The sequence below is a fragment of the Rhinichthys klamathensis genome, unplaced genomic scaffold (assembly GCF_029890125.1).
Source record: "Rhinichthys klamathensis goyatoka isolate OS25496 unplaced genomic scaffold, OSU_Roscu_1.1 h1tg000192l_1, whole genome shotgun sequence".
NCBI lineage: Eukaryota > Metazoa > Chordata > Actinopteri > Cypriniformes > Leuciscidae > Rhinichthys > Rhinichthys klamathensis.
In genome coordinates, this window is record NW_026606718.1 from 292,366 (window position 1) to 316,625 (window position 24,260).

General features: G+C 38.0%; 3 protein-coding genes across 3 annotated transcripts; 2 read left to right on the forward strand and 1 right to left on the reverse strand.

Annotated features, from left to right (window-relative positions):
• The first annotated feature begins 520 nt into the window (after positions 1 to 520).
• LOC130095645 (probable ATP-dependent RNA helicase DDX41) lies at positions 521 to 7,508 on the forward strand. Its single transcript, XM_056262378.1, has 17 exons — positions 521 to 691; positions 1,098 to 1,187; positions 1,315 to 1,468; positions 2,507 to 2,581; positions 2,670 to 2,730; positions 2,818 to 2,954; positions 3,043 to 3,115; positions 3,481 to 3,634; positions 3,816 to 3,952; positions 4,097 to 4,259; positions 4,433 to 4,564; positions 5,442 to 5,513; positions 5,601 to 5,697; positions 6,048 to 6,197; positions 6,479 to 6,550; positions 6,724 to 6,834; positions 6,983 to 7,508. The coding sequence occupies exons 1-17, from the start codon at positions 665 to 667 to the stop codon at positions 7,117 to 7,119; spliced, it is 1,842 nt and encodes a 613-aa protein (XP_056118353.1). The 5' UTR covers positions 521 to 664; the 3' UTR covers positions 7,120 to 7,508.
• Positions 7,509 to 7,820: 312 nt separating this feature from the next.
• dok3 (docking protein 3) lies at positions 7,821 to 18,863 on the forward strand. The gene is made up of 5 exons (XM_056262379.1): positions 7,821 to 7,933; positions 8,912 to 9,220; positions 11,402 to 11,492; positions 15,580 to 15,749; positions 17,359 to 18,863. The coding sequence occupies exons 1-5, from the start codon at positions 7,877 to 7,879 to the stop codon at positions 18,571 to 18,573; spliced, it is 1,842 nt and encodes a 613-aa protein (XP_056118354.1). The 5' UTR covers positions 7,821 to 7,876; the 3' UTR covers positions 18,574 to 18,863.
• Positions 18,864 to 20,067: 1,204 nt separating this feature from the next.
• On the reverse strand, positions 20,068 to 21,071 carry atoh1b (atonal bHLH transcription factor 1b). Its single transcript, XM_056262532.1, has one exon. It carries the CDS (start codon positions 21,042 to 21,044, stop codon positions 20,358 to 20,360), a length of 687 nt encoding a protein of 228 aa, XP_056118507.1. The 5' UTR covers positions 21,045 to 21,071; the 3' UTR covers positions 20,068 to 20,357.
• Between the last annotated feature and the right edge of the window lie 3,189 nt (positions 21,072 to 24,260).

The window sequence follows — 24,260 nt, forward strand, 5'->3', positions numbered from 1 at the left end:
TGTATGTTGGCTTTCTGTTTTATTTTGTTGTTTTTTATTATTATAATTATTATTATTATTCACTTTTGATACTGTGAAAATCTTTCATGCCGAAAGATTAAAACATGACAGTTTTGAGAGAAAAAAATGTGTCGTGTTTGCTTTCTAAACTACCATGCAAATCTGTTAATATAAGAAAATTGATAAATATAATAAATGAGAATAATTTGGAAAATTGTAGTTCCAAATTAACGTTATTCACCTTGAAGTTGTTTTCAATGTAAAGTTTATGCTAAAACAAACAAAAAAATCTGTTGTCATTAATTCACTCTCGTTTTTTAAAAAACCGGAGACCTTTTAAGGAGATTTTAGGCAGAATATTTGGGATTGGAATGATTAATTGTGACCGAGACTGTCATTCTGCCTAATATGTCCTTTATGTTCCTACATAATGTTTTTGGAAAAATGGACGATCCGAGATACTTTCGTTTCGTTTGGTCAAGTCCCTTTTGGGCCACCGTAGTGTACGTAACATGTACGTCACGTATCTGCTGCGGAGTAGCAGCGTAGCATGCTAGCGAGTAAAAACAATACTTGATGGGATATAATGTAACATTTATCTGACATTTTTACACTTAAATATCATCGCTAAATTGTAATACTAAAGCTAGTAACGTCGAGCATCATGGAAACAGAAAACCGACCCAAAAAGGTGAGTTACGGTATTATGTAAATAAATGGGTCTTAAAGGACTCACCCACATTCACAATATTATTAAACGTGTGATTAATTGTAACGTTACATCGATTAGATTTTTCCCTACTGGTTACTGTATTTATCTATTATAAAATTACGTTTTAGCAGTTTAAATAACGAGTTCAATGTGTCAAAATTAAGCAAACGAGTGTGTGCTTGTTTGTGTTTTGATATCATAAAACTGATTAAATATGGTAAAGCTTAACGTTATCCTGCTTTAGTGTAAATAAACACTTATGCGAACTTGCGAAGAGAATGTGTGCTCCTGAACTACTTTCTAACGTTATGGGATGCTGTTTGATTTGTAATGTAATATGCAGTTTGTAATACATGTAATGCTGTGTGACTTGTGTAATTGTCAGAGAAACTACTCGGAGAAGTCTGGATCAGAGGGCTCAGAGGATGATGACTATGTGCCGTATGTTCCTGTTAAGATTAGAAAACAGCAGATGGTAAGCAATCTCTATTACAGCATGGTTATTGATTGTCATGAGAAATGTGTTTTTGTTTGTCAGCTCTGTTGGATATTTGCTATGGTTCTTGAAAAACTCTGTCTCATTCTTTTGCTGTGACCCTCAGCTCCATAAGGTGATGCGTCTGCGTGGGAAAGGGCTCACGGAAGAGGAACAGAAAGACAGCGGTGAAGAGCAGAAAGATGAGGATGAGGGTCTGGGCCCCCGATCCAATGTCAGTCTGCTGGACCAGCACCAACACCTCAAGGAGAAAGCTGAAGGTCTTTACACCCTCCCCTGTGCTTCATTATTTGTTTACAGTCAACCTTTTTTACTCAGGGCCTCCCACTGTCTTAACAATATTTGAAGGCCTGAAGAAGACTCTATCTATCTATCTATCTATCTATCTATCTATCTATCTATCTATCTATCTATCTATCTATCTATCTATCTATCTATCTATCTATAATTACTGACCCCAATCTTTTGAACGGTAGTATATATTGTTACAAAAGATTTCTATTTTAAATAAATGCTGTTCTTTTTTAAAATTTGTATTCATTAAAGAATCCTGAAAAAAGTATCACAGGTTATAAAAAATATAAACAACTCTTTCCAATATTGATGGTAAATCACCATATTATAATGGTTTCTGAAAAATCACGTGACACTGAAGACTGGAGTAATGGCTAATGAAAATTCAGCTTTGCATCACAGAAATAAATGATATTTTTAAGTATATTAAAATTTAAAACCATTATTTTAAATTGTAGTAAAATTTCACAATATTACAGTTTTTCTGTATTTTTGGTCAAATAAATGCAGGCTTGATGAGCATAAGAGACTTCTTTCAAAAACATAAAAAATGGTGTTTGCAAACTTTTGACCGGTACTATGTATGTTCGTACGGAAACAACTTTGATTGTCTTTGGTGCATCAGTCATTTCAAACTTTCAGTTGAGGTATTTAGTTTTTGGGGTTTTAATTAAGTTTTTTAGTGAATTACTTTCATAAATGTTTTTTTTTTATCACAATTTTTAGCTTGTTTAACCTGTGTGTAAAATATAATTTAAACCTGGAAATAAAAAAAGATCTAAGATTTTAGTTTTGAAAATTAAAATAAAATTTATGATGGAAATGTATAAATATGACAGATTATTTTTAATTTATTTTTTAAAATGTTTTCACTTAAATTATACTTGTAGTACGGTATAGTTTCAAAAGGAAAAACATATATAGGCCTATATTAATCTTCTTGAGTGTTCTCTGTTTCTTCCATAATGTTTGTTTATTCTCAATTATTACATTAATAATTCTAGCTCGAAAGGAGTCTGCAAAGGAGAAGCAGTTGAAAGAGGAAGAAAAAATTCTGGAAAGTGTGGCTGAAGGCAGAGGTAAGCTAAAACAGAATAATTTGCCAGGTTCTTAAATGTATTGGTAAAAAGTATTTATTATCATAAACCTGCTCAATATCTTTATCAGCTCTAATGTCCGTGAAGGAAATGGCCAAAGGAATCACATACGATGACCCAATAAAAACAAGGTGAGCTGACTTTCACTCCAATAATTTGTCAAGTCATGTGTGTTTGCATTAAAGACAACACCAAATAATTTCTGATATTCCCTTCAGCTGGAATGCGCCACGTTACATTCTCGGCATGCCGCCAGCACGGCACGAACGTGTACGGAAGAAGTACCATATTCTTGTTGAAGGTGAAGGCATTCCACCACCCATTAAGAGCTTTAGAGAGATGAAGCTTCCTCAGGGTAAGATCCATCTCACCTATTTTACATGCTGCCCCTCACTCACAGCTTCACGCTAATGGCCCGCTCTTAACTCTAATGGTCTTTGCAGCCATCCTGAAAGGACTGAAGAAGAAAGGAATCGTTCACCCAACACCCATTCAGATTCAGGGAATACCAACCATGTGAGTTCCATGTGGGGCTGTTTTGCTTGGGGCGATTTTCAATCATTATCTTACAGTGTCAGGGGGCTTTAGATGGTTTTAGCTTGGTGTTCATTTAAAAAAGTACATATAGACATTTAGCTTGAATTTTAATAAAAAATATTTTAATATTCTCATTTTAAAGTGTGTGAACGTGTGTGTATATATATATATATATATATATGTATGTGTGCATATATATATATATACAGTATATGATTATTATATACAGTATATATATATACATACACACACACACACACACATACATACTGTACATATGGCATATACACATTTCAAAATATTAACATTGTTTTATAAACTTGTGTTTTTGTTTGTTTGTTTAGTCTCTATGGCAGGGACATGATTGGCATTGCCTTCACCGGCTCAGGAAAAACCCTGGTTTTCACGCTGCCCATCACTATGTTTTGTCTGGAGCAAGAGAAACGGCTACCCTTCTGTAAGAGAGAGGGACCCTACGGCCTCATCATTTGCCCTTCTGTAAGCCCACTCTGTCTCTCACACATCCTGTGTCATCTGCTAGAAATATGACAGTAAAAATTAAAGCAGATTACCTATATGTAACAATATTTCACAAAATTACTTCATATAAATCGCAAGTCAAGAGTCAGATGGCAGCAGTATGGTAATTTATATTGCACGTCTTTCTCTTCGTCTGTAGAGGGAGCTCGCGAGGCAGACACATAGTATCATTGAATACTACTGTAAACTCCTAGAGGATGAAGGGGCTCCACAGTTGCGCTGTGCGCTGTGTATTGGGGGCATGTCCGTCAAAGACCAGATGGAGGTTGTAAAGCAGTAAGTCAAATTATTTAAATTTACACCATGACATTTAAAAAAAGAAAAGGTCATAAAATACCAGGGCGTCATACTGGGTCTTTATTTGGATGCTGATTTAGTTGAAAATCCCTTATAAACTTATGAATGATGATGTGATTGTAGTGGGGTGCACATGATGGTGGCCACTCCTGGCAGACTGATGGACCTGCTGAACAAGAAGATGGTGAGTCTGGATATCTGCCGCTATCTGGCTCTGGATGAGGCTGACAGGATGATTGACATGGGTTTTGAGGAGGACATTAGGACCATCTTCTCTTACTTTAAGGTACTTTTCTGCACATCTCATGATTAGGCAACCCGATTATAGAACATTTAGTCAGTAAATATAATGAAATGTCACTGCCCTTTTCAATGTTTTCCTGAATATGTAGTGGTTTGATCATCAAGGGTAATTCATCAGGATAAGAGTTTTTTTTGCCCAATATGTCTCTGCTTTAGGGTCAGAGACAAACGCTGCTCTTTAGTGCCACTATGCCCAAGAAGATCCAGAACTTTGCCAAAAGTGCTTTAGTGAAACCCATCACTATTAACGTGGGCAGAGCTGGAGCTGCAAGCTTGGACGTCATCCAGGTAAGACATTAAAATGAAGGCCCAGCATTATTCTTTCCTCACGTTCCATTCAATCCTTTTACTTGTTTTGTGAAATTCTATCATCATTTACTCAGCCTCACGTCGATCCAAACCTCTATGACTTTATTTCTTTTGTGGAACATGAAAGAAGATATTTTGAAGAATCTTGGTTACCAAACAGTTTCAGCTCCCAAATGACCGCCAGAAGTCAATGGGAACTGAAACGGTTTGGTTACCAACATTCTTCAAAGTATCTTCCTTGATGTTCTGCAAAAGAAAGAAATGCATACAGATTTGGAATGACAAGAGGGTGAGTAAATTATGACTGTGTATAATACACTACCGTTCAAAAGGGGGTTGTTTTTGGAAGAAATTAATTATTTTATTCAGCAAAGATGCATTAAATTGATCAATGTGGTAATAAAGGCATTTAAGATGTTACAAAAGATTTCTATTTCAAATAAATGTCTGTTCTTTTGATATTTCTATTCATCAAATATCCTGAAAAAAAAAGAATTACGCTTTACACAAAATATCAAGCAACTCTTTTTGACATTTATAATAATATGAAATGTTTCTTGAGCAGCAAATCAGCATATTAGGATTTCTCTAGGATCATGTGACACTGAAGACTGAAATGCTGAAAGTTCAGCTTTGCCATCACAGTAATAAATAAAAAAAATGAATATATTGAAATGGAAAACAGATATTTTGAATTGTAGTGATGTTTAATGATTTTAACATTTTTATTTTTGATCATAAGAGAACATTAAAAAAAATCTTGCCAACCCCAAACTTTTGAACATTAGCGTATGCTAATGAATCTGAACCGAAAGCTTTTCTTAAAGACGTCCTCACTTTAATTTGTGTGTTTTAGGAAGTAGAATATGTCAAAGAGGAGGCCAAAATGGTTTATCTCCTGGAGTGTCTTCAAAAGACCCCACCTCCGGTACGTAGCCTCTCGTTCTTTTTAAACCACATCTGAGAACCCTACATTATCTCTTCTAAAGGTCATACTTCGTACATTGTGTCTTAGGTATTAATCTTTGCGGAGAAGAAAGCAGATGTAGATGCCATACACGAGTATCTTCTGCTGAAAGGTGTGGAGGCAGTGGCTATTCACGGAGGAAAAGGTACCACATCATCCATCTCAATCTGCTTGTAAAGCACACACCATCAATCAGCAGTATGCACGCTGGCTCCTGCAGCTACAGACGCTCTCCACCGGGTGTCAGTTTCTGCTGCAGTGTGGCTCCTATCATAGTGCTAAACCAGTGTTCAAACTATGTCAGAACTTTTGATCTCACTTGACCTCAAAGGAGCGATGAGTTTCTGTGGCTTCACTTGACACTGATCATATGCACTAGCTAATGCTGTTCACGTTACCTACAATATCTAATAGTCTGTTATGAATGTGACTGTTCAGTACAAAAGTAAACAGATCATACAGTTCAGCAACACACTCCTCAATTGTGCTTTTTAGACCAAGAAGAGAGAACGAAAGCCATTGAAGCATTCAAAGAGGGAAAGAAAGACGTCTTAGTGGCTACTGATGTTGCTTCGAAGGGTCTGGATTTCCCAGCTATCCAGCATGTAGTCAATTATGACATGCCAGAGGAGATTGAGAACTATGGTAGGTGTTCAGACGATTGTTTATTTAAAGTTTTGATTTTGTTTTCAGCCTTGTTGAGCATTTAATATGGTTCATGCAGTTCAAAATTTATTTAGAAGCCACACATGTAGGAATGTGTTTTAATTAATAAAATCTCAAAACAAGTGGCATTTATTTTAAATAACGGTAGTATAAGCACTCCTTTCACATTTGACAAAAGTTTATGAAACTAGCTTATTAAATAACTATATGCCACTTTTTTTTTTGTATGTTTACATTAAATTGTGACATTTATTCCACAGTCCACCGAATAGGCAGAACAGGTCGGTCTGGAAAGACAGGAATAGCAACAACATTTATCAACAAAGGATGTGGTAAGTTTTTTATTTTATAGATTGATCTTTAAATTCTCTCTTTCCTTTTTCCTTTTTATTTATTGCATCATTGCTTCTTCCGAAATAAAATGAGCACAAACAATAACTAATTATTTCCAAAAATATACTGTATAGATGTTATTGTGCATGTAAACTCTTGTTTTATTTCATAGATGAGTCTGTGCTGATGGATCTGAAAGCTCTTTTGGTTGAAGCCAAACAGAAGGTTCCTCCTGTACTGCAGGTCCTCCAAACGGGAGACGAGACGATGCTGGATATTGGAGGTACAAATTACATACTTATTGCTGAAACAAGCTTATATAGCCTTATATAGCTTACATGCACAACATTGTTGCAACATTTGCTTGATTGTGTAAAGAGGTTCAAAAGTACAAGATAAAGGCATTTTTGACTTCTGCTTTTCATTTCTAGGGGAGAGAGGATGTACATTTTGTGGCGGTTTGGGCCACAGGATCACAGATTGTCCCAAGTTGGAGGCCATGCAGACAAAACAGGTCACCAACATCGGCCGCAAAGACTACTTGGCCAACAGCTCCATGGATTTTTAATGCCGTCTACTCCTTCGATGTTAAATTCTTCATTGAGAGAGGCTTCAGTGTTATGTTTTATCTCATTTTGTACAAAATGTATTATTCATGGAACTGTACATTGTTTCATTAATTTCAGTGAACCTTTTGTTGCAAAATACAGCTTTGTATAAGTAAAAAATATATTAAAGTTAGTTAGTTCATGGAGTTTTCAGCAGGTTTTGCTCTATATTGATGTTCATGTAATTATGTAACAGCTGAACTGTTAAAGTATTTATCTGAAATCCACTCAGGCATGTTTTTGACAGTTAATTGTTTATTTGCTACACATCCAGTGTAAATATATGAACGTCAATTCATGCTCTTCGTTTTATGATGCAAACTGCAAATAAAATTCTTCTTTGAGATTACTTTGAGGATCTGATTACATATCTTTGCAACGTCCTGTTTATGACCAAGCTTGGCTGATTGTTAATAGAGAAGCACGTCAATGTAGTTCTCAGCGTTAGTAGGAAACCAGTGTGAGCCATTTTTAGGCATCTTCTCTCTCTCTCTCTCTCTCTCTCTCTCTCTCTCTCTCTCTCTCTCTCTCTCTCTCTCTCTCTCTCTCTCTCTCATCTCTCTCTCTCTCTCTCTCTCTCCTCTCTCTCTCTCTCTCTCTCTCTCTCTCTCTCTCTCTCTCTCCTCTCTCTCTCTCTCTCTCTCTCTCTCTCTGTTTTGTCACCTTCTGTAGAAAATACAGGAACTGGACAGGAGCACTTAGAGGCAAACTAGCACAATGGACGTAATCTCTAAAGAGGGGCCGCTCTTTTTGCAGGGGGTCAAGTTTGGGAAGGTAAGGTTGTTCATTGAAAATTATAATTAACACTTACACAAGGTGGAAATTGTGTGGCTTTAATTTTATTGATTCATTTTTTTAATTCTAGTATTAGTAGTACTATCATATTTGATGTGCTAGTTTTTATGCAACTTATGTTAATAGTATATTTTATAGTTTATTGCTTGAGTGTGAAGTTAGCCAGGCCGAGGTCATGGGTTAAACTTGCATGGGAGAACACATACTGATAAAATGTGATCATGTCAGACAAACGCATAAATATCAACAGATTTAAAGGAGATTAAAGTCAACCAAGTGATGAAAATCATTTTTTAATCATCATTTACTCTTGCCCTCATTTCATTCCAAAACTGCATAGCTTTCTTTCTTCTGCAGAGTATATATTTTTTTGTCCATACAATGTAAGTGAATGGACTCCAATGTTGTTTGGTTAACAACGTTCTTCAAAATATCATCTTGTGTGTTCTGAAGAAGAAAAGTCATACAGGTTTGGAACAACATGAGGGTGAGTAAATGATGACAGAATTCTTGTTTTCAGGTGAACTACTCCTTTAAAGTAATTACAATTTATTAGGTAGGAAGTAATGGAAAGGAAAAGGTAGGAAAATCATTGCTAATCAGTTATAACCGCATTTTTAATTATTTACAACTAGCCTTGGGAATTATAGGTGGTCAGAAATCTTCAACTGTACATTATTAATATAGAAGGGAAACGGCAGCTGGTTACCACCTGAGGTACTTCCATCTTCATGGTAGCGTTTAACAGCTATGAATCATGCATGGGAGATAAAACGAAGGAACTTTTCATAACTTCTGCTGCCGCCTCTGGCATGCCCTCCCAGATACTAACCAGTCCCAGTGGAGAGGAGTGCTGAACCAGGCAGTCTGATAAACCCTTCCGAGTTATGCCACAAAATAATTCATTTTCCTTGCTCTGTCTTTACCTCCATTAAAACATTCCCCTTGTTCCTGCAGAAGATATGGCGGAAATCCTGGCTGGTTCTGTTTGAGCCCAGCCCTGCAGGGATTGGTCGCATGGAGCTGTACGACATGCGTGATGGAGGGGGTCTGAAGGGGTTCGCCATGGGAAGGCCTGCGGGGCTCAGGAAGACGGACAAACGGGTGATTCGCCTGACAGACTGCCTGAGCATCACCCCGGCCCCAGGAGAGAGCTGTCCCACGGATTGCTCTGCCTTCTTTTTAAACACCACCTCATGCACCTACACCATCGCTGCTCCCACTCGAGAGGACTGGATCTCTGTTCTGTGCCAGCTGGCATTTCAGGTATGAGGATTTTGCAAAGTACAATATGTTCTTGGGTCAAACATTCCTGTCAAACAAACCCTATCCTTACCATAACTTTGACAATTACATTTCATTTACATATTTGGCTGATGCTTTTATTCAACGCTACTTATATTGCATTCAAGGTAGGCTATACATTGCATTAGTTCATGCATTCTCTGGGAATCGAACCCATGACCTTGGCATTGCTTACACTATTATGGAGTGTTTGAGCTACAAAAACTTGTACATCTCATTGCAACTTTTGAATGGAATATATTTGCCTGGGTGTTACTCTGGTTTTAAGAGGCAAACCATTTTCATGTCATGAAGTTATCTTTGAAAATCATGGATATGAAAGACAAGGATTGGAGCTGCTTGCCTTGCTAAATGCAAATCATTCTATAGTTGCCTTGACAAAAAAATTTAAGTTCAAAAGGTTACTTTACTAATTAGATGAGCAAAGGTTTTTAAGTTGGCTCAACCGGAGCGAATTATTTAAGTTAACCTAAAAAGTTGAGTGTGATAGTTTGGCTTGTTTTTTTTTTAATGATTTATTTATACATTTTTAGATAGTAAAACCAATTGTATATTGACCTTACAATAGAGAAGTAGTATCATCTAGGATGGTCATTGGTGGGCTTGGGGTCAGGGAATGGGGTCCTAAATCAAACACAGAGAGCAGGGTCAAGCTGGAGAGTTTGGATATGTTCACGAAGGGGTTGCCAAAGCTTGACACAAATAGAGCTAGGTCGGCGAAGAGAGTACCTAATTTTCTCTGATTTTTATGAAATAAAGAACATCTCTAACCCACCGAGAGTGAGATGGAGGGTGAGGGCTCTTCCAATTCAATAAAATTAAAAGTTAAAAAAGCTACAAAGTCTAAAAAATAAGAAGGCAAAGAATGGCCAGGCTGGAAAACACCAAATAAACCAATAATTGGACAAAGTGGTATTTCCACAGAGGTTATAGCTGACAATGAGACAAAAATTAGCCTCCAAAAGGAAGACAGTGCAGGGCAGGACCAGAACATATGAATTAAAGTGGCTGAACCAGAGTGACACCGGTCACACTCCACAATAGAGGGGTTTATGCGAGCTAACCTGGTTTTGGACCAGTGTGCTCTATGAACCACCTTGCACTGTATGAGTCTGTGACGTGCGCAAAGAGAGGAGGAGTAAACCCTGTTCAAGACTGCTTTCCATGTCTCCTCGTTGATGTCGGTCCTAATGTCTTGGGACCAGACAATGTGTAGGTTATCAGAGGAAAATTGCAACACTAATTTACAAATTGACCCTTTAGTACAAGGATCCACACTCAGAATGGTGTCCAAATCTGAAGGAGGAGGGGCATTTGGAAAGTTAACCATTTTTTAACGTACAAAGTCTCGAATTTGTAAATATCTGAAAAAAAAGGCTTTTGGGAATATTAAACTGGGAGGTCAACTGATCAAAAGAGGCAAAACACTATCAATATAAAGGTCTGCAATAGAAACCAATCCAAGGTCTCTCCAGGATGCATACGCACAATCCAAAATGGAGGGGTGAAACGAAGGGTTAGAATGTATTGGAGATAACAAGGGGGTATTATGAAGACCAAAATGCGGCAAAAATTGGGTCCAGATTTTAAGACAGTTTTTTTTAAGACCACCTGTAGCTCATTAGATAAATAAAAGTATTTTAGTTCAATTGGAGCGGATTAGATGCATTAAGTTGAAAAGTTGAGTGTGATATGTTGCCTTTTTTTGTTGTTGTTATGAGCCACTGCTAAAATCAAAGGGAAATTATTCAAATATATTATTGATAAATTGTTCAAGCAACTACGAACAAGGTTTTTGATCTAGGAACATATAATTGGATCCAGTCTCCTCTCAGAAGTTATCCGTTTTGACCCATTCATGTATCCAAAACCAGTTCAAGTTTTGTCTGACACCTAAAGCCCCCCATAAAGCAAGTCGTCATTAGATGGAAGTACATTTTACAAGTACTAAAGTGACTAAAGTCAACACATCCATTATGACAAACAGCTTCACACAACAGCTCGCCTGGCTGTCACAGAGGAAGTGTTGATAACCACACCTTTGAGTTTATGATTGCACAAAATAGGTCTTTCAAAGATTGATAGCATAAAAAGAGGAATTACTAATGTGCATTGCTATCAACTGCCTTGTTTTTTTTTTAGAAGACCCAAGGAACTGAAGATGCCAGGAAAGTCCAGAAAGATAAATACATGCCGCCGGCTGATAATCAACTGTACTCCACCTGGGGAGCAGGTGAGACTGGGGTCTGAAAATACACCTCGCTATAAGCAAAGCCTGATCCAGAACCACGATAACGACTAGCTACTGTTAAACTAGGTGTAACCAACTGTTTGTTGCAGTTAAGCAAGAGGATGTGTTTAATGATGCTGACGTACTTCTGTTTCCATTATGTGGTCCTGTATCTATATGTAGGTCTAAAATAATAAGAAAAGAGCACAGAAATAATCACTCTCACACATACTATTTGATAAACAGAGAGAATCATTGTCAAGCATTTAAAAAATGTAATTGAATTACATGATATGATGATTAATTATTAAAATTATTCACAAATAATGGCATAGATCAATTTTTGCTGAGAAAAATCCCTAAAATGAAGACCGTTCAAAGACATTATTGTGGTAGATAAATCAAAAAAAGTTATAAAAAAAGTGTCAAAATATTTTTTATCTCCTTATCTTTGAACATTTAGTCTAAAAGTGTTCAGGTTTCAGTCTAAGTTCTTGTCTTTTTATCCTTCCTATATTGTATTTTATTTTATTGTCGGTTTTGTGTACTCGTGCAGATGGCCATCTTTGGTGTTGCATCATATCTTGCTGTGCGTTTCAGCATCTTGAGATAGAAGTCTTATTTAGAAGTAGTCTGGTGAGAAGTTACAGGTCTTGTTTTTTTAACTTGTACATTTTATTTATTTAAAACATTTTGGGATCTACCTTCCTCTTTCTCATAAATAAATATTATGCAGCGCATTCCTAGTTTCCTAGCATTTTCTCAGTATTAAAATGCTCACCCAGAGATGCGTTAAATATAAATGATAAGAAGTCTAGTCTCAGAGAAACTGGTGGTCAGTCTCAAGATGACTTGCAACACTGATAATGCAAATGCTTTGAAACACGAAGTAACGGTTATCTGATATCTGTTTTTGAGCCACACAGATAAACTGCTGTTGGACAATAGATCTATGTGTGCATAAAAGGTGTTAGAAACTAAGGACCCTCAGTACATACCCTAGAGAAAAATAAATTATGCTAATTATACTACAAATAAAAGTACATATTTCCAGTATGTACTTAATATGAATACCCTGCAATCGTACCTTTAGCATACTAAATTGGTATACTTAAAGTGTGCTAAATTGGAAAAAACGAATTTAGTACTAAATGTTCTTTAGTTATCCAGAAATAGTGCTGAATTTGCATATTCATGTGTGTGTGTGTGTGTGTGTGTGTACAGGTCCTTCTCAAAAAATTAGCATATTGTGATAGTTAATTATTTTCCATAATGTAATGATAAAAATTAAACTTTCATATATTTTAGATTCATTGCACACCAACTGAAATATTTCAGGACTTTTATTGTTTTAATACTGATGATTTTGGCATACAGCTCATGAAAACCCAAAATTCCTGTCTCAAAATATTTGCATATTTCATCCGACCAATAAAAGAAGTGTTTTTAATACAAAAAAAAAGAGTCAACCTTCAAATAATTATGTTCAGTTATGCACTCAATAGTCAATACTTGGTCGGGAATCCTTTTGCAGAAATGACTGCTTCAATGCGGCGTGGCATGGAGGCAATCAGCCTGTGGCACTGCTGAGGTGTTATGGAGGCCCAGGATGCTTCGATAGCGGCCTTAAGCTCATCCAGAGTGTTGGGTCTTGCGTCTCTCAACTTTCTCTTCACAATATCCCACAGATTCTCTATGGGGTTCAGGTCAGGAGAGCTGGCAGGCCAATTGAGCACAGTAATACCATGGTCAGTAAACCATTTACCAGTGGTTTTGGCACTGTGAGCAGGTGCCAGGTCGTGCTGAAAAATGAAATCATCTCCATAAAGCTTTTCAGCAGATGGAAGCATGAAGTGCTCCAAAATCTCCTGGGGCCAGTTGCACCAACAGGGCTTACGCCTGGTCTTAAGGTAAGTAGGTCTTAACTCAGCATTCTAAATCCGACCTAATAGTTACGACTGTTGCACCATCCAGGCTTAAGTCCTCTTCTCGCTAAGACCGGGCGTAAATCTTACGCCTAGTCAGTAGCAGGCGTAAAGTCAAAATCTAGGCATATAATGGCGTTAATAGGCCTATCCGTTTTCCGACAGATAATGTTAAAGTGAAGTGATTTTGCACTAAAAGCAAGTGATCGTTCATTGAATCGTTAAAATGATTCGTTGAAAACGGTCAACAATCTTTGCTGTCTGTTGCATGGAGACTGCTATGGTTTCATTTTGAAATTCTCATCAGCGAAATAAAGGGGAAACAAACAATATTCACAATATTGTGTCTAAAAAGTAACTCACAATGTTAACTTATTTTTAATTTAACTGTTGTATAAAAATAAATATCACATTTGCAATTGTGCACATGAAAACGGCACTTTAATAACATAATATGATATAAATATAAGACAAAAAACTTATTTGGGGACATACCTATAACTGCAGTAACACATCACGCAGTGAAAACAAGCACGAGAAACAAATGTGCCTCGTCCATAGTTAAAACAATGATTACAATATCATCATAGACGATACACAGCACACACTCCTTAGCACATAAAGAATGAACTTACAATTGAACTGACATTTATTACCAACGTTCTTCTACCTCTCCTCTCGCGTGCAGGAGACAGACGTAATGCTGCCGCGAATGAAGCGAATTGTCACGTGCTGACTGTACAGCTCTATTAACTTTAAATTTCCTTTCCTTTTTCTTTGATCCTCCATTGAAACGGCTACAAGTTAACAAAACAGCAGAAGATTGTTTACAGCGTAACCCAGCAACACACGCTGCTAGGCAACCACTAGAGTTCCATGGCCATTCACATGAACACGCAACGCTAAGACCAGGCGTAGTTAAGCCTAGGCTTAAGTTTGGTTGGTGCAACCGACGTTAGGTCAACTCTAAAGACTGGTCTTAACTAAGACCTACTTAGCAGTTAGGACCAGGCTTAGTAAAGCCCTGTTGGTGCAACCGGCTCCTGATAGCTAGCTGCATTGACCCTGCCCTTGATAAAACACAGTGCACCAACACCAGCAGCTGACATGGCACCCCAGACCATCACTGACTGTGGGTACTTGACACTGGACTTCAGGCATTTTGGCATTTCCTTCTCCCCAGTCTTCCTCCAGACTCTGGCACCTTGATTTCCGAATGACATGCAAAACTGAGCAACAGTCCAGTGCTGCTTCTCTGTAGCCCAGGTCAGGCGCTTCTGCCGCTGTTTCTGGTTCAAAAGTGGCTTGACCTGGGGAATGCGGCACCTGTAGCCCATTTCCTGCACACGCCTGTGCACGGTGGCTCTGGATGTTTCTACTCCAGACTCAGTCCACTGCTTCCGCAGGTCCCCCAAGGTCTGGAATCGGTCCTTCTCCACAATCTTCCTCAGGGTCCGGTCACCTCTTCTTGTTGTGCAGCGTTTTTTGCCACACTTTTTCCTTCCCACAGACTTCCCACTGAGGTGCCTTGATACAGCACTCTGGGAACAGCCTATTTGTTCAGAAATTTATTTCTGTCTTACCCTCTTGCTTGAGGGTGTCAATGATGGCCTTCTGGACAGCAGTCAGGTCGGCAGTCTCACCCATGATTGCGGTTTTGAGTAATGAAACAGGCTGGGAGTTTTTAAAAGCCTCAGGAATCTTTTGCAGGTGTTTAGAATTAATTACTTGATTCAGATGATTAGGTTAATAGCTCGTTTAGAGACCCTTTTCATGAAATGCTAATTTTTTTAGATAGGAATTTTGGGTTTTCATGAGCTGTATGCCAAAATCATCAGTATTAAAACAATAAAAGACCTGAAATATTTCAGTTGGTGTGCAATGAATCTAAAATATATGAAAGTTTAATTTATATAATTACATTATGGAAAATAATGAACTTTATCACAATATGCTAATTTTTTTTTAGAAGGACCTGTATATATTAGCTCAAGATTTAAGTTTGATTTTAGACCAATTATTCATGTAATCAATTTCACTACTTCATAAGTCTTGGCCACCCCTGTAAAATATATTTTATTTTGTCTTTCATTCCAGAGGTCTGACATCACAGGGTTTGTCCAGAGAGACTTTGGTTTGATGTTTTTATGAATTCCACCCCACAGGCCAGTTCCAGGTGACAGTGCAGAGCACAGATGCGTCTCAGAGGTGCAGGATGTCTGGGTCATACCTGCTGTCTTCTGAGAAAGAGGCTATTTGCCTGCTGGACCTCAAGACCGGACAGTCCATCTACCGCTGGCCCTACAGACTGCTCCGGAGATTTGGCCAAGTCAAGGTGCTTCATGAGGAATAAAGAGATATGTAACCCTCTGACTCAACATTTTTGCTTGTATAAATTATATATATATTAAGTATATATATATATATATATATACACACACACATATGTCAAGTCAAGTCAAGTCAAATATATTTATATAGCGCTTTTCACAATACAGATTGTATCAAAGCTGCTTCACATTATCAATCAAAACAACTTAACAGTGTTTGTTTATTACTGGAAAAAGACATCCAAGTTTGGTAGAGCTGATCAGTGGTATGATGGGTCATTTAATTTGAATATCCCCAACTGAGCAAGCCAAAGGCAACAGTCGCAAGGAACCGAAAAACTCTATCAAGTGACCCGATGGTGTCCTAAAACTCCATCAGATGACCCAATGGAGAAAAAAAAAACCTTGGGAGAACCCAGGCTCAGTCGGGGCCAGTTCTCCTCTGGCGTTTATGAAGTAGATATATATATCCCTAAAGGACCATGATTGAAAACCACTGTCTTATGGCACGTTTACATGACGACGATGTACTAAAAACTGAAACGTTTTTCATGTGCATTTTTTTGCGTACAGATGACAACTTTGTCAAAACGATCCCCGTTCTCACGGATCCGCGAAAACGACTAAAACGTTGTATTCTGCTGTCAGGCCAGTAGTTGGCGATTTCACTTTGTAAAGAAACACTATGTGCCTATAGGGATAGGCAACGTCGATTCTGGGGTGCCACTGTCCTGCAGAGTTTAGCTCTAACCCTAATCGCACCTGAGCAAGCTAATCAATGTCTTCAGGATTACTAATGCTAAAGGCAGGCGAGTTTATATCAGGGTTGGAGCTAAACTCTGCAGGACAGTGGCACTCCAGGATCGACGTTGCCTATAACAGTAATACGCACATCACCGTTTTCAAATTTGCATTTTTTGTTGTTTTGGTGATAACGGTATAGTTTTCAAAAACGTACACTTTTGAAAAACCCGTTTTCAAAAGCTTGCGTTTTCAGTCTTTCAAAACGCAGTTGTCGTGTAAATGAACGGCCTAAACGCATAAAACATATTCCGTTTTGAATTAAAAATGGTTTCATATAAATGGCCCCTTATGCTCACAAAGGTTGCATTTAGTTGATAAAAAAAATACAGTAAAAAAAAGGTAATATTGTGAAATACTATTACAATATTAAAATAGATTGTTTTTTATATTTTATTATTTATTTCTGTGATGTCAAAGCTGAATTTTCAGCATCATTACTCCAGTCTTCAGTGTCAAATGATCCTTCAGACTTCATTCTAACATGCTAATTTGGTGCTCAAGAAACATTTCTTATAATTATAAATGTTGAAAACAATTGTGCTGCGTTCAATTTTTGTGGAAAGTTCTTCTGGATTCTTTGATGAATAGAAACGGAATGTATTGGCATTTTTTTGTAACATTATAAATGTAAATACTGTCACCTTTGAGATATATATATCAAGTATATCTAGTAAAATGATATTGAATCATGGTATTTGTTTTGTAAGGAGGGTCTTTAATGATTGAAAATATTGAATTGTTTTCTTGTTTCAGTTTTTTGAATATACGTGAATAGAAGTTGTTGCATTTGAACTATTTATGTCTTTTCAGGGGGGGATTATGATCGAGGCTGGTCGTCGCTGTCACACTGGGGAGGGTCAGTTCATTTTCTTGTCAAAACAGGGGTCACAAATACACAGGGCCATTGAGGAGGCCATCATGCACCAGAGTGTCCAAGAACTGCTGGCACAAGCTACTGCTCTTCCGCAAGAGTTTGCACCCCAGCCCCCCTCCCCTCAAAGCAAACCACAGGACAGGTCTACGATGAAAATGCTTCCTCCAATCAGCACGAACCAAGAGCGACCGCGCCCAGCATTAAAATGCAAATATGGACAGCCGATACACAAAGCCATTGAGGAGGTTCTCGTACACCAGAGTCTCCAAGAGCTGCTGCCACCATCCAAACCCCTTCCACTACCCATTTCACCAAAACCCAAAACTAAAGTCAATAAGTATTATCCAGTCAGCAAGAATCAGGAAAGACCTTGCTCACCTGCACTGCAGAAATATGGGCAGACGAAACACAGGGTCATGGAAGGAGCTCTCACACACCAAAATGTCCAAGAGCTACTGGCATCATACAACCCTCCTCAACAAGCTCCTCCACTGCCGCCACCCTTGCCTAAAACCAAACCACGGGACAGGCCTAATGTTAAAAAGCATCCTCCGGCTAACTTAAATCAAGAAAGACCATCTCCTGCACAATCACGCAAAAACATCTCCTTACCAGATCCACCTTCTAGCGCTGTGAATAGCCCAGATGATGTTTTGTATTCAATAATATTTCCACAACCAAAACCAAGAACAAAAATGAATCTCCCCGGAGTGTCAACACCTCCCAGTCTACCACAACACTTTGGATTTCACATGAATCCGGATACAGATGTAATTGTGGAGAAAGAGAAGGAATGGAAATCATCTCAAGAACCTTCTGAGAGCAGCGATGATGAGGCTCACTACACTAACTGGACTGCTAAGACTACTGCCGAACAGGATCAACCCGATATTGAGGATCTGTATAGCAAAGTGAATTTTGCCTCCAAGCTTAAGAACAGACAGACTGAGGACAATAATGGTCAAGAGCAGCCAAACGCTGGTCAACAAACTCCCGTGATCACTTCAAGCGAAATCTCTGTCGACTTTAAACAGACCCTTTCTAGCATTCTTTTTAGAGAGCTGTCTAAAATACCACCCGCATTTCCTTCCAGGTCACATGGGGGAAGTTGCGATCGGATAGACAATATAGATGAGGAGATGACTGATTAAGGGTTCTATGTCTATAGTTGAGGTCACTGCTAGCCTGATAAATGTAAGTGATATGTTTTATACTGTGCGGTAAGTTACCACATAGTTTTTCAATAATAATGTACAGAATATGTGAGAGAGGCTAATGGTTAAATCTAGAGAAAACTGTATGATATGAATACTAAAGTAAATGATTTTATTAGAAAAGTCTTTGTAAAAATGTGTATTACTAACCAATATATCAAAAATTGTCTAAAACAATTGGTCGCTGGCATGAAATAGTTGGGTGCGGTTGTTGCCTCTGTGTCTTTTAAAGGGAAAGGAACTATATAAGTTTCTTTCTTCTGTTGAAGAAAGTATTTTGAAGAATGTTGGTAACCAGACTGTTGATGGTAGCCATTGACTTAGTATTTTTTTTTTTCTACTATGGAAGTCGATGGCTACCATCAACTGTCTGGTTACCAACATTCTTCAAAATATCTTCTTTTGTGTTCAACAGAAGAAACTCATACAGGTTTGGGACAACTTGAGGAATAGTGAATGATGACACAATATTTATTTTTGGATAAACTATCACTTTAATGCAGCGTTTCCCAACCCTGTTCACAGATTTTGGACGTCTCCCTTATTACCTGACACATCTGCAGGTGAAACTCGAAAAATTAGAAAATATCGTGCAAAAGTTCATTTATTTCAGTAATTCAACTTAAAAGGTGAAACTAATATATTATATAGACTCATTACATGCAAAGTGAGATATTTCAAGCCTTTATTTGTTATAATTTTGATGATTATGCTTACAGCTTATGAAACCCCCAAATTCAAAATTAGAATATTGTGAAAAGGTTTTCATAGCTCTAAGCCTAAATCCCTCTAATCATCAAAATGATAACAAATAAAGGCTTGAAATACCTCACTTTGCAGTAATGAGTATAATATATTAGTTTCACCTTTTAAGTTGAATTGATTTAAGAAATTGGTTGCAATAATGCTGACTCAATTGAAATGGCATAAGGCCGGGTGGTACGGAAACTCGTTAGTGTCTTCATAATTTTAAGGTTGAACAAAGGTCATAGTTCCATACCTGATTTGTTGACATTGGGAACGCGTGTAACTTTTTTTTAACGATTAGCCTACTTGTTTCAGTCGTGAACAAATCTGTTGAATGAATGCTTTAAACGACTCACACAACACACTAAAATACACTTAGGCTACTTTGTCGCCAACTACTGGAGAAACTGTAACTAAAGAAAGAGCGATCGAATCTGAATGACTATTTTTGGTAAACGGTTTCAAAAGCTGAATATTATACCGGATGAAACGACCTGTGCTGATTATTATTATTATTATTATTTTATTTTTTAAATAGGCTAAGTGCAACGTTTTTCTGTCATTCAGATTGCTGTAACCAATGTATGACTAATCGAAGCAATCCAGATAAATATATGAAAAGAAAATCTTTATTAAACTTTTGAGGTAATAAAAAACCACAAAGAGACATAAATAACATTTTTGTCATTATTGATGAAGGTTTTGTACACGTGGAATGGAAAAATCCAAATGTAGGCAATCGTCTGTCTTAAAGTGCAATTAAAGGGCTTGTAGCCTATATTTTGTCCCCTTCCCTTTTTGTGAGTTTCAGAAATGTTGTCAATCAAGTATAGACTAATGAAGCATTGTCTAGAAGAACTAACCATTATCAACAGGGCCTATCTATTTGGTTCCTTCAGTGTCTACTAAAACACAGACAAATAAATTATGATTATTCAGAGTGCCACAGTCTCAAAGTCTATCCAGCAAAGCCATCAGCGTCCTCCAGTCTGTCCTTCTTCGATGTCGCTGAAATGGGACGATTCGCCATCACTCGCATTTAACGTGACATCATTTTTCTCCGGAGCAAAATTAGAAGGTGCGTCCATTGCGTAAGGGATGCTGGTCCTCAAAGCCTGAGCTGAACTCCTCTGACCATGGTTGCCAGATGCGCTGCATCCATCCCTCAGATCTCTGCACTCCGACTGCACAACACCTTCCAACAAATCGGACAGTTCTGTGATGTAAATCTGCGCCATCTGAAGGGTGTCATATTTAGAGAGTTTTTTCTCGTTCTCCAGGGACGGAATGACGCTCCTCAGTTTGTCAAACGCTCGGTTCAGTCCGTGCATCCTCCGCCTTTCTCTCGCGTTAGCGGCCACACGTCTGTGTCTTTGAGGTCCGGGGGGATTTGGCTTGGAACCCCCATGTGCTTTAGATCCTCCCAAATCAGATTCCGATGTCAAAGGACTGTTGTCTCCAGACATGTACTCGTCCATGGCGGCATCCACCGACGTGTGAGTGTAGTGGTCGCCTGCGGATGAGTACGCGGGGGTCGCGGAGGTCATCCAGGCCCGTGGGTCACTGCGGGTCAACCTCGGATGTTCAGAGAGAGAAAACTCGTCCGGTCGTCCCCGAAATTTTCCATCTGACCAGTGCAAAAGTTTGGTTTTTGCGGTCATGGCTGATATAATGTAGGCTACAAAAAAAATAAAAAAATAAAAAAATCAAGTATGGAGAATGCTGAACTCAATCTTGGTGCCTTGGGTGGGCCCTTTACCTTCAGACAGGATCCTTGTCGGCCTTATAGTGGCATCACCTCCCTCCCTCCTCCCCTGAATGCTCCTGTTGAGTGCTCACAGCCAATAGAAAATGCTCCTCAAACTTCCATAGAATAAAGAGTTGTTTTTTTCTTCCTCACATGTCCTGGGGTGATAGAAGATTTTCCAAAGAATGATCACAACACAGATTAGAATTTAATCAACTGGAATTTTAACATTTGCTTTAACCTAACTAATTTAGCCTACTTTGGATTTAAATAGCATATATAATATTTATGTCAAAAATATGTTTTGTTTTATTTACATCTACAGCAATCGTGACATATTTTGTGATGTGTTTTCTGTGTTGTTTTAATAAAAAATTATAATAATAAAACAGAGTCTTGTATTAGCCTATATATCTAAAAAGTTAAAATAGGCTAGTCAGAAGAACTCAAATCTCAAACCTCAGAGGACTTGATCTAACATCCTTATCCACTTTATTCAAGATAAGCAACGGAATTGGTATCCAATAAAATCTAGCAAGAAACTTGCATAGCAGCGTCATATTTCTTCTCAAATAAACTGTAAAATCCGCAGCAATAAAACGAGCAGCTGGAAAGCAGGACGTGAGTCGCACCTGTCACAGAAGTCCAGGAAAACTGATAAAGTGTCTTCAGTCTCGTCATAAATCATTTAGCAATGAAGCAAAACAATATTTGGACAAATCATAGGTGGAGACGCTCAGTAACAACACACGAAACGACCATGTTGTTTAGAGTTAAAGAAAATAATTTAATGCAATTAGCCTATTAATTCTTCTTCTTCTTCTTTTTTTTTATTAAGCCAGCAGTTAACTTAACTTAAGTCTTAATGATGTTTTAAACAAAACACCATTTTTTTCTTTTTAAATGTGCTTATAGTGTAAACAAAAAAAAATCTCGATATAGATGATAAATTGTGTAGGCGTGAGTCTGAACGGAAACTGCGTGTTACCTCCTCAGGCGAAGGGGACTTCTGTTCGCGAGCGTAGGCTATAGGCTATAACCAACTTGTGGTTAGTGAAAAACATTGAAAAACGCCGTTGAAAGGTAGCATAGCTAGCCTATGTATTTGCCTGTTTGTATTGTGTATTTTTTTTTACTTGTTTGTATGTGCATGCCATTAATTTTGGCCAATCAAATTAGGTAAATGCATAGAGAAGCAGACGCCTTAACTATGTCAACATTGTGTAAACGACATGCCTGTTTTGAACAGCAGGGGCTAGGGAGTCACTGATGTTTTCATAGGTCTATTTCTTGTTTATTTGTTTTTAAAATTTCTTTAACGTCCAAGTCAACGTCTTTTAACACGAGACTGTTTTGCAGAGAGAGAGAGAGAGAGAGAGAGAGAGAGAGAGAGAGAGAGAGAGAGAGAGAGAGAGAGAGAGAGAGAGAGAGAGAGAGAGAGAGAGAGAGAGAGAGAGAGAGAGAGAGAGAGAGAGAGAGAGAGAGAGTATGATGACAGTGGCCCCTCTGAGGCTGCTCTTCGTGAGAGTTGAATAGAGTAGCAAACTTCAGCCCAGTCATCTGTTGTCCCCTGGCACCCGTCTCACAGTCAGAGGCCGACACTAACGTCTCCCATATGCTGCGACGCGACCAACCAGGGATCGTTTAACTTTCACACTTTTTCCCCCTCGTCCATGACAGTGTTAATCACTGAGCACTGCAACATCATCATTTTAATTTACAGGGGCCAGCTCTCCTCGAGCCTCACGCGCAGTTCTTATAAAAAGTAGCCAATGAAAATAATAGTCAAAATTACATATGCTTCTTTAAAATCATAGTTAAGTAGGCTATTCTTCCTTTTCAAAAACTGCTCTGTATGTTTTTTGAAATATAAATATAATTATAATAAGCTAGACGTCATGGGCTGTGTTTGGACGGCTAGACGTCTTTTAAACGCAAAAATCCTTTCTAGGCTCATAGCATGCAGCATCTAAATTTAGCCCACGAGTTTAAGTTCAGTTTTAAAAATAAGCTAGGCTACATTTTGTTTAATTTATGTAATTTGTTGTTTAATATCGTTCTTTTTGGTGGCAGTGGCGGCAAATAACACAGTAATGATATATATTTTGACATATAACTGCAAGTAGCCTATGTGGTCAACTATTTGTAGGCTATACGACTTTTAAAAAAAATACATTTGGTATTTCTGCATTTGCTGAACATAGAAAAAAAAAACATCAAAACAGAGGCACAGAAGAATAGACATGATAAACTATAGGCCTACCCTGTTTTATCTGAATAGGCCAATTATTTTTCTGAAACTCCAAAGGGAAGGTCTGAAATTCCTCTCTGTTGGTGTGTGTGTGTGTGTGTGTTTGGAGACAGGCGGTAGATGTTAAATGTTGGTAAGGAAATCAGCGTGACCTGCTAGCCAGTCATCGGGTTAATGAGGCTTGCGCGAGCTGAATAAATGGGCACGCTCTCCGCGCAGGGGTTCTCCATTCATTTTTTACATGAATATTTAATTCTCGCTACCCTACTGCCAGCGCAACAGCCTGCAGCCCTGAGCAGACAGAGACACACTCCCCATCTGCTGTATAGGCCTTGAGACGGGGGTGGCGGACGGTGCAGGACCGCGGAAGGTGTTGGGAACATATCAAAGGTCAATTTATGAGCTCCCATGGCGTCATTATTGTTATTGATGCACAGTGTTTAGTGAGGTTTTGGCAGAAAAGCGTCAAAAGTGATGAGTGATTAATGAAAAAAAAAAAAAAAAAACAGACAATAGGCTACAGAAGTATGGATGCAATTAATATGATAGTTTTCGCTTATAAATTCTGAAAATTAATTGTTTCAATAAGAATTTGAATAATTGTTCATCCTGATTGACATTAATAAGACAACCCAAATGACCACACACCCTTTGTCAAATGTCAGCTTATTTTACTGATTTATATGCTTTATTTGTGATATTTACATATTTAATTAAGTAATAAATAAGCGCATTATAAATTTTGTCAAGTGCTCAAAGATTATAGATCTAGTTCACAACATCGTTGAGGGACGAGAGAGGCTGTGAGGTAGCTATAGAAAAAGAAGTTGCTGCCTTAAATTTTTAAGTTCAATCAACTTGGATGCTTAAGTCATTTCA

Bases quoted from the DNA above. Each gene is read 5' to 3' on its own strand.
- LOC130095645 (XM_056262378.1), top strand. From the start codon at position 665: ATGGAAACAGAAAACCGACCCAAAAAG. The intron at 3,635-3,815 runs GTAAGCCCACTC...CTTCGTCTGTAG, and splicing joins GCCTCATCATTTGCCCTTCT to AGGGAGCTCGCGAGGCAGAC. The intron at 4,260-4,432 runs GTACTTTTCTGC...TCTCTGCTTTAG, and splicing joins CCATCTTCTCTTACTTTAAG to GGTCAGAGACAAACGCTGCT.
- dok3 (XM_056262379.1), top strand. From the start codon at position 7,877: ATGGACGTAATCTCTAAAGAGGGGCCGCTCTTTTTGCAGGGGGTCAAG. The intron at 7,934-8,911 runs GTAAGGTTGTTC...TTGTTCCTGCAG, and splicing joins AGGGGGTCAAGTTTGGGAAG to AAGATATGGCGGAAATCCTG. The intron at 9,221-11,401 runs GTATGAGGATTT...TTTTTTTTTTAG, and splicing joins TGTGCCAGCTGGCATTTCAG to AAGACCCAAGGAACTGAAGA.
- atoh1b (XM_056262532.1), bottom strand. From the start codon at position 21,044: ATGACCGCAAAAACCAAACTTTTGCACTGGTCAGATGGAAAATTTCGG.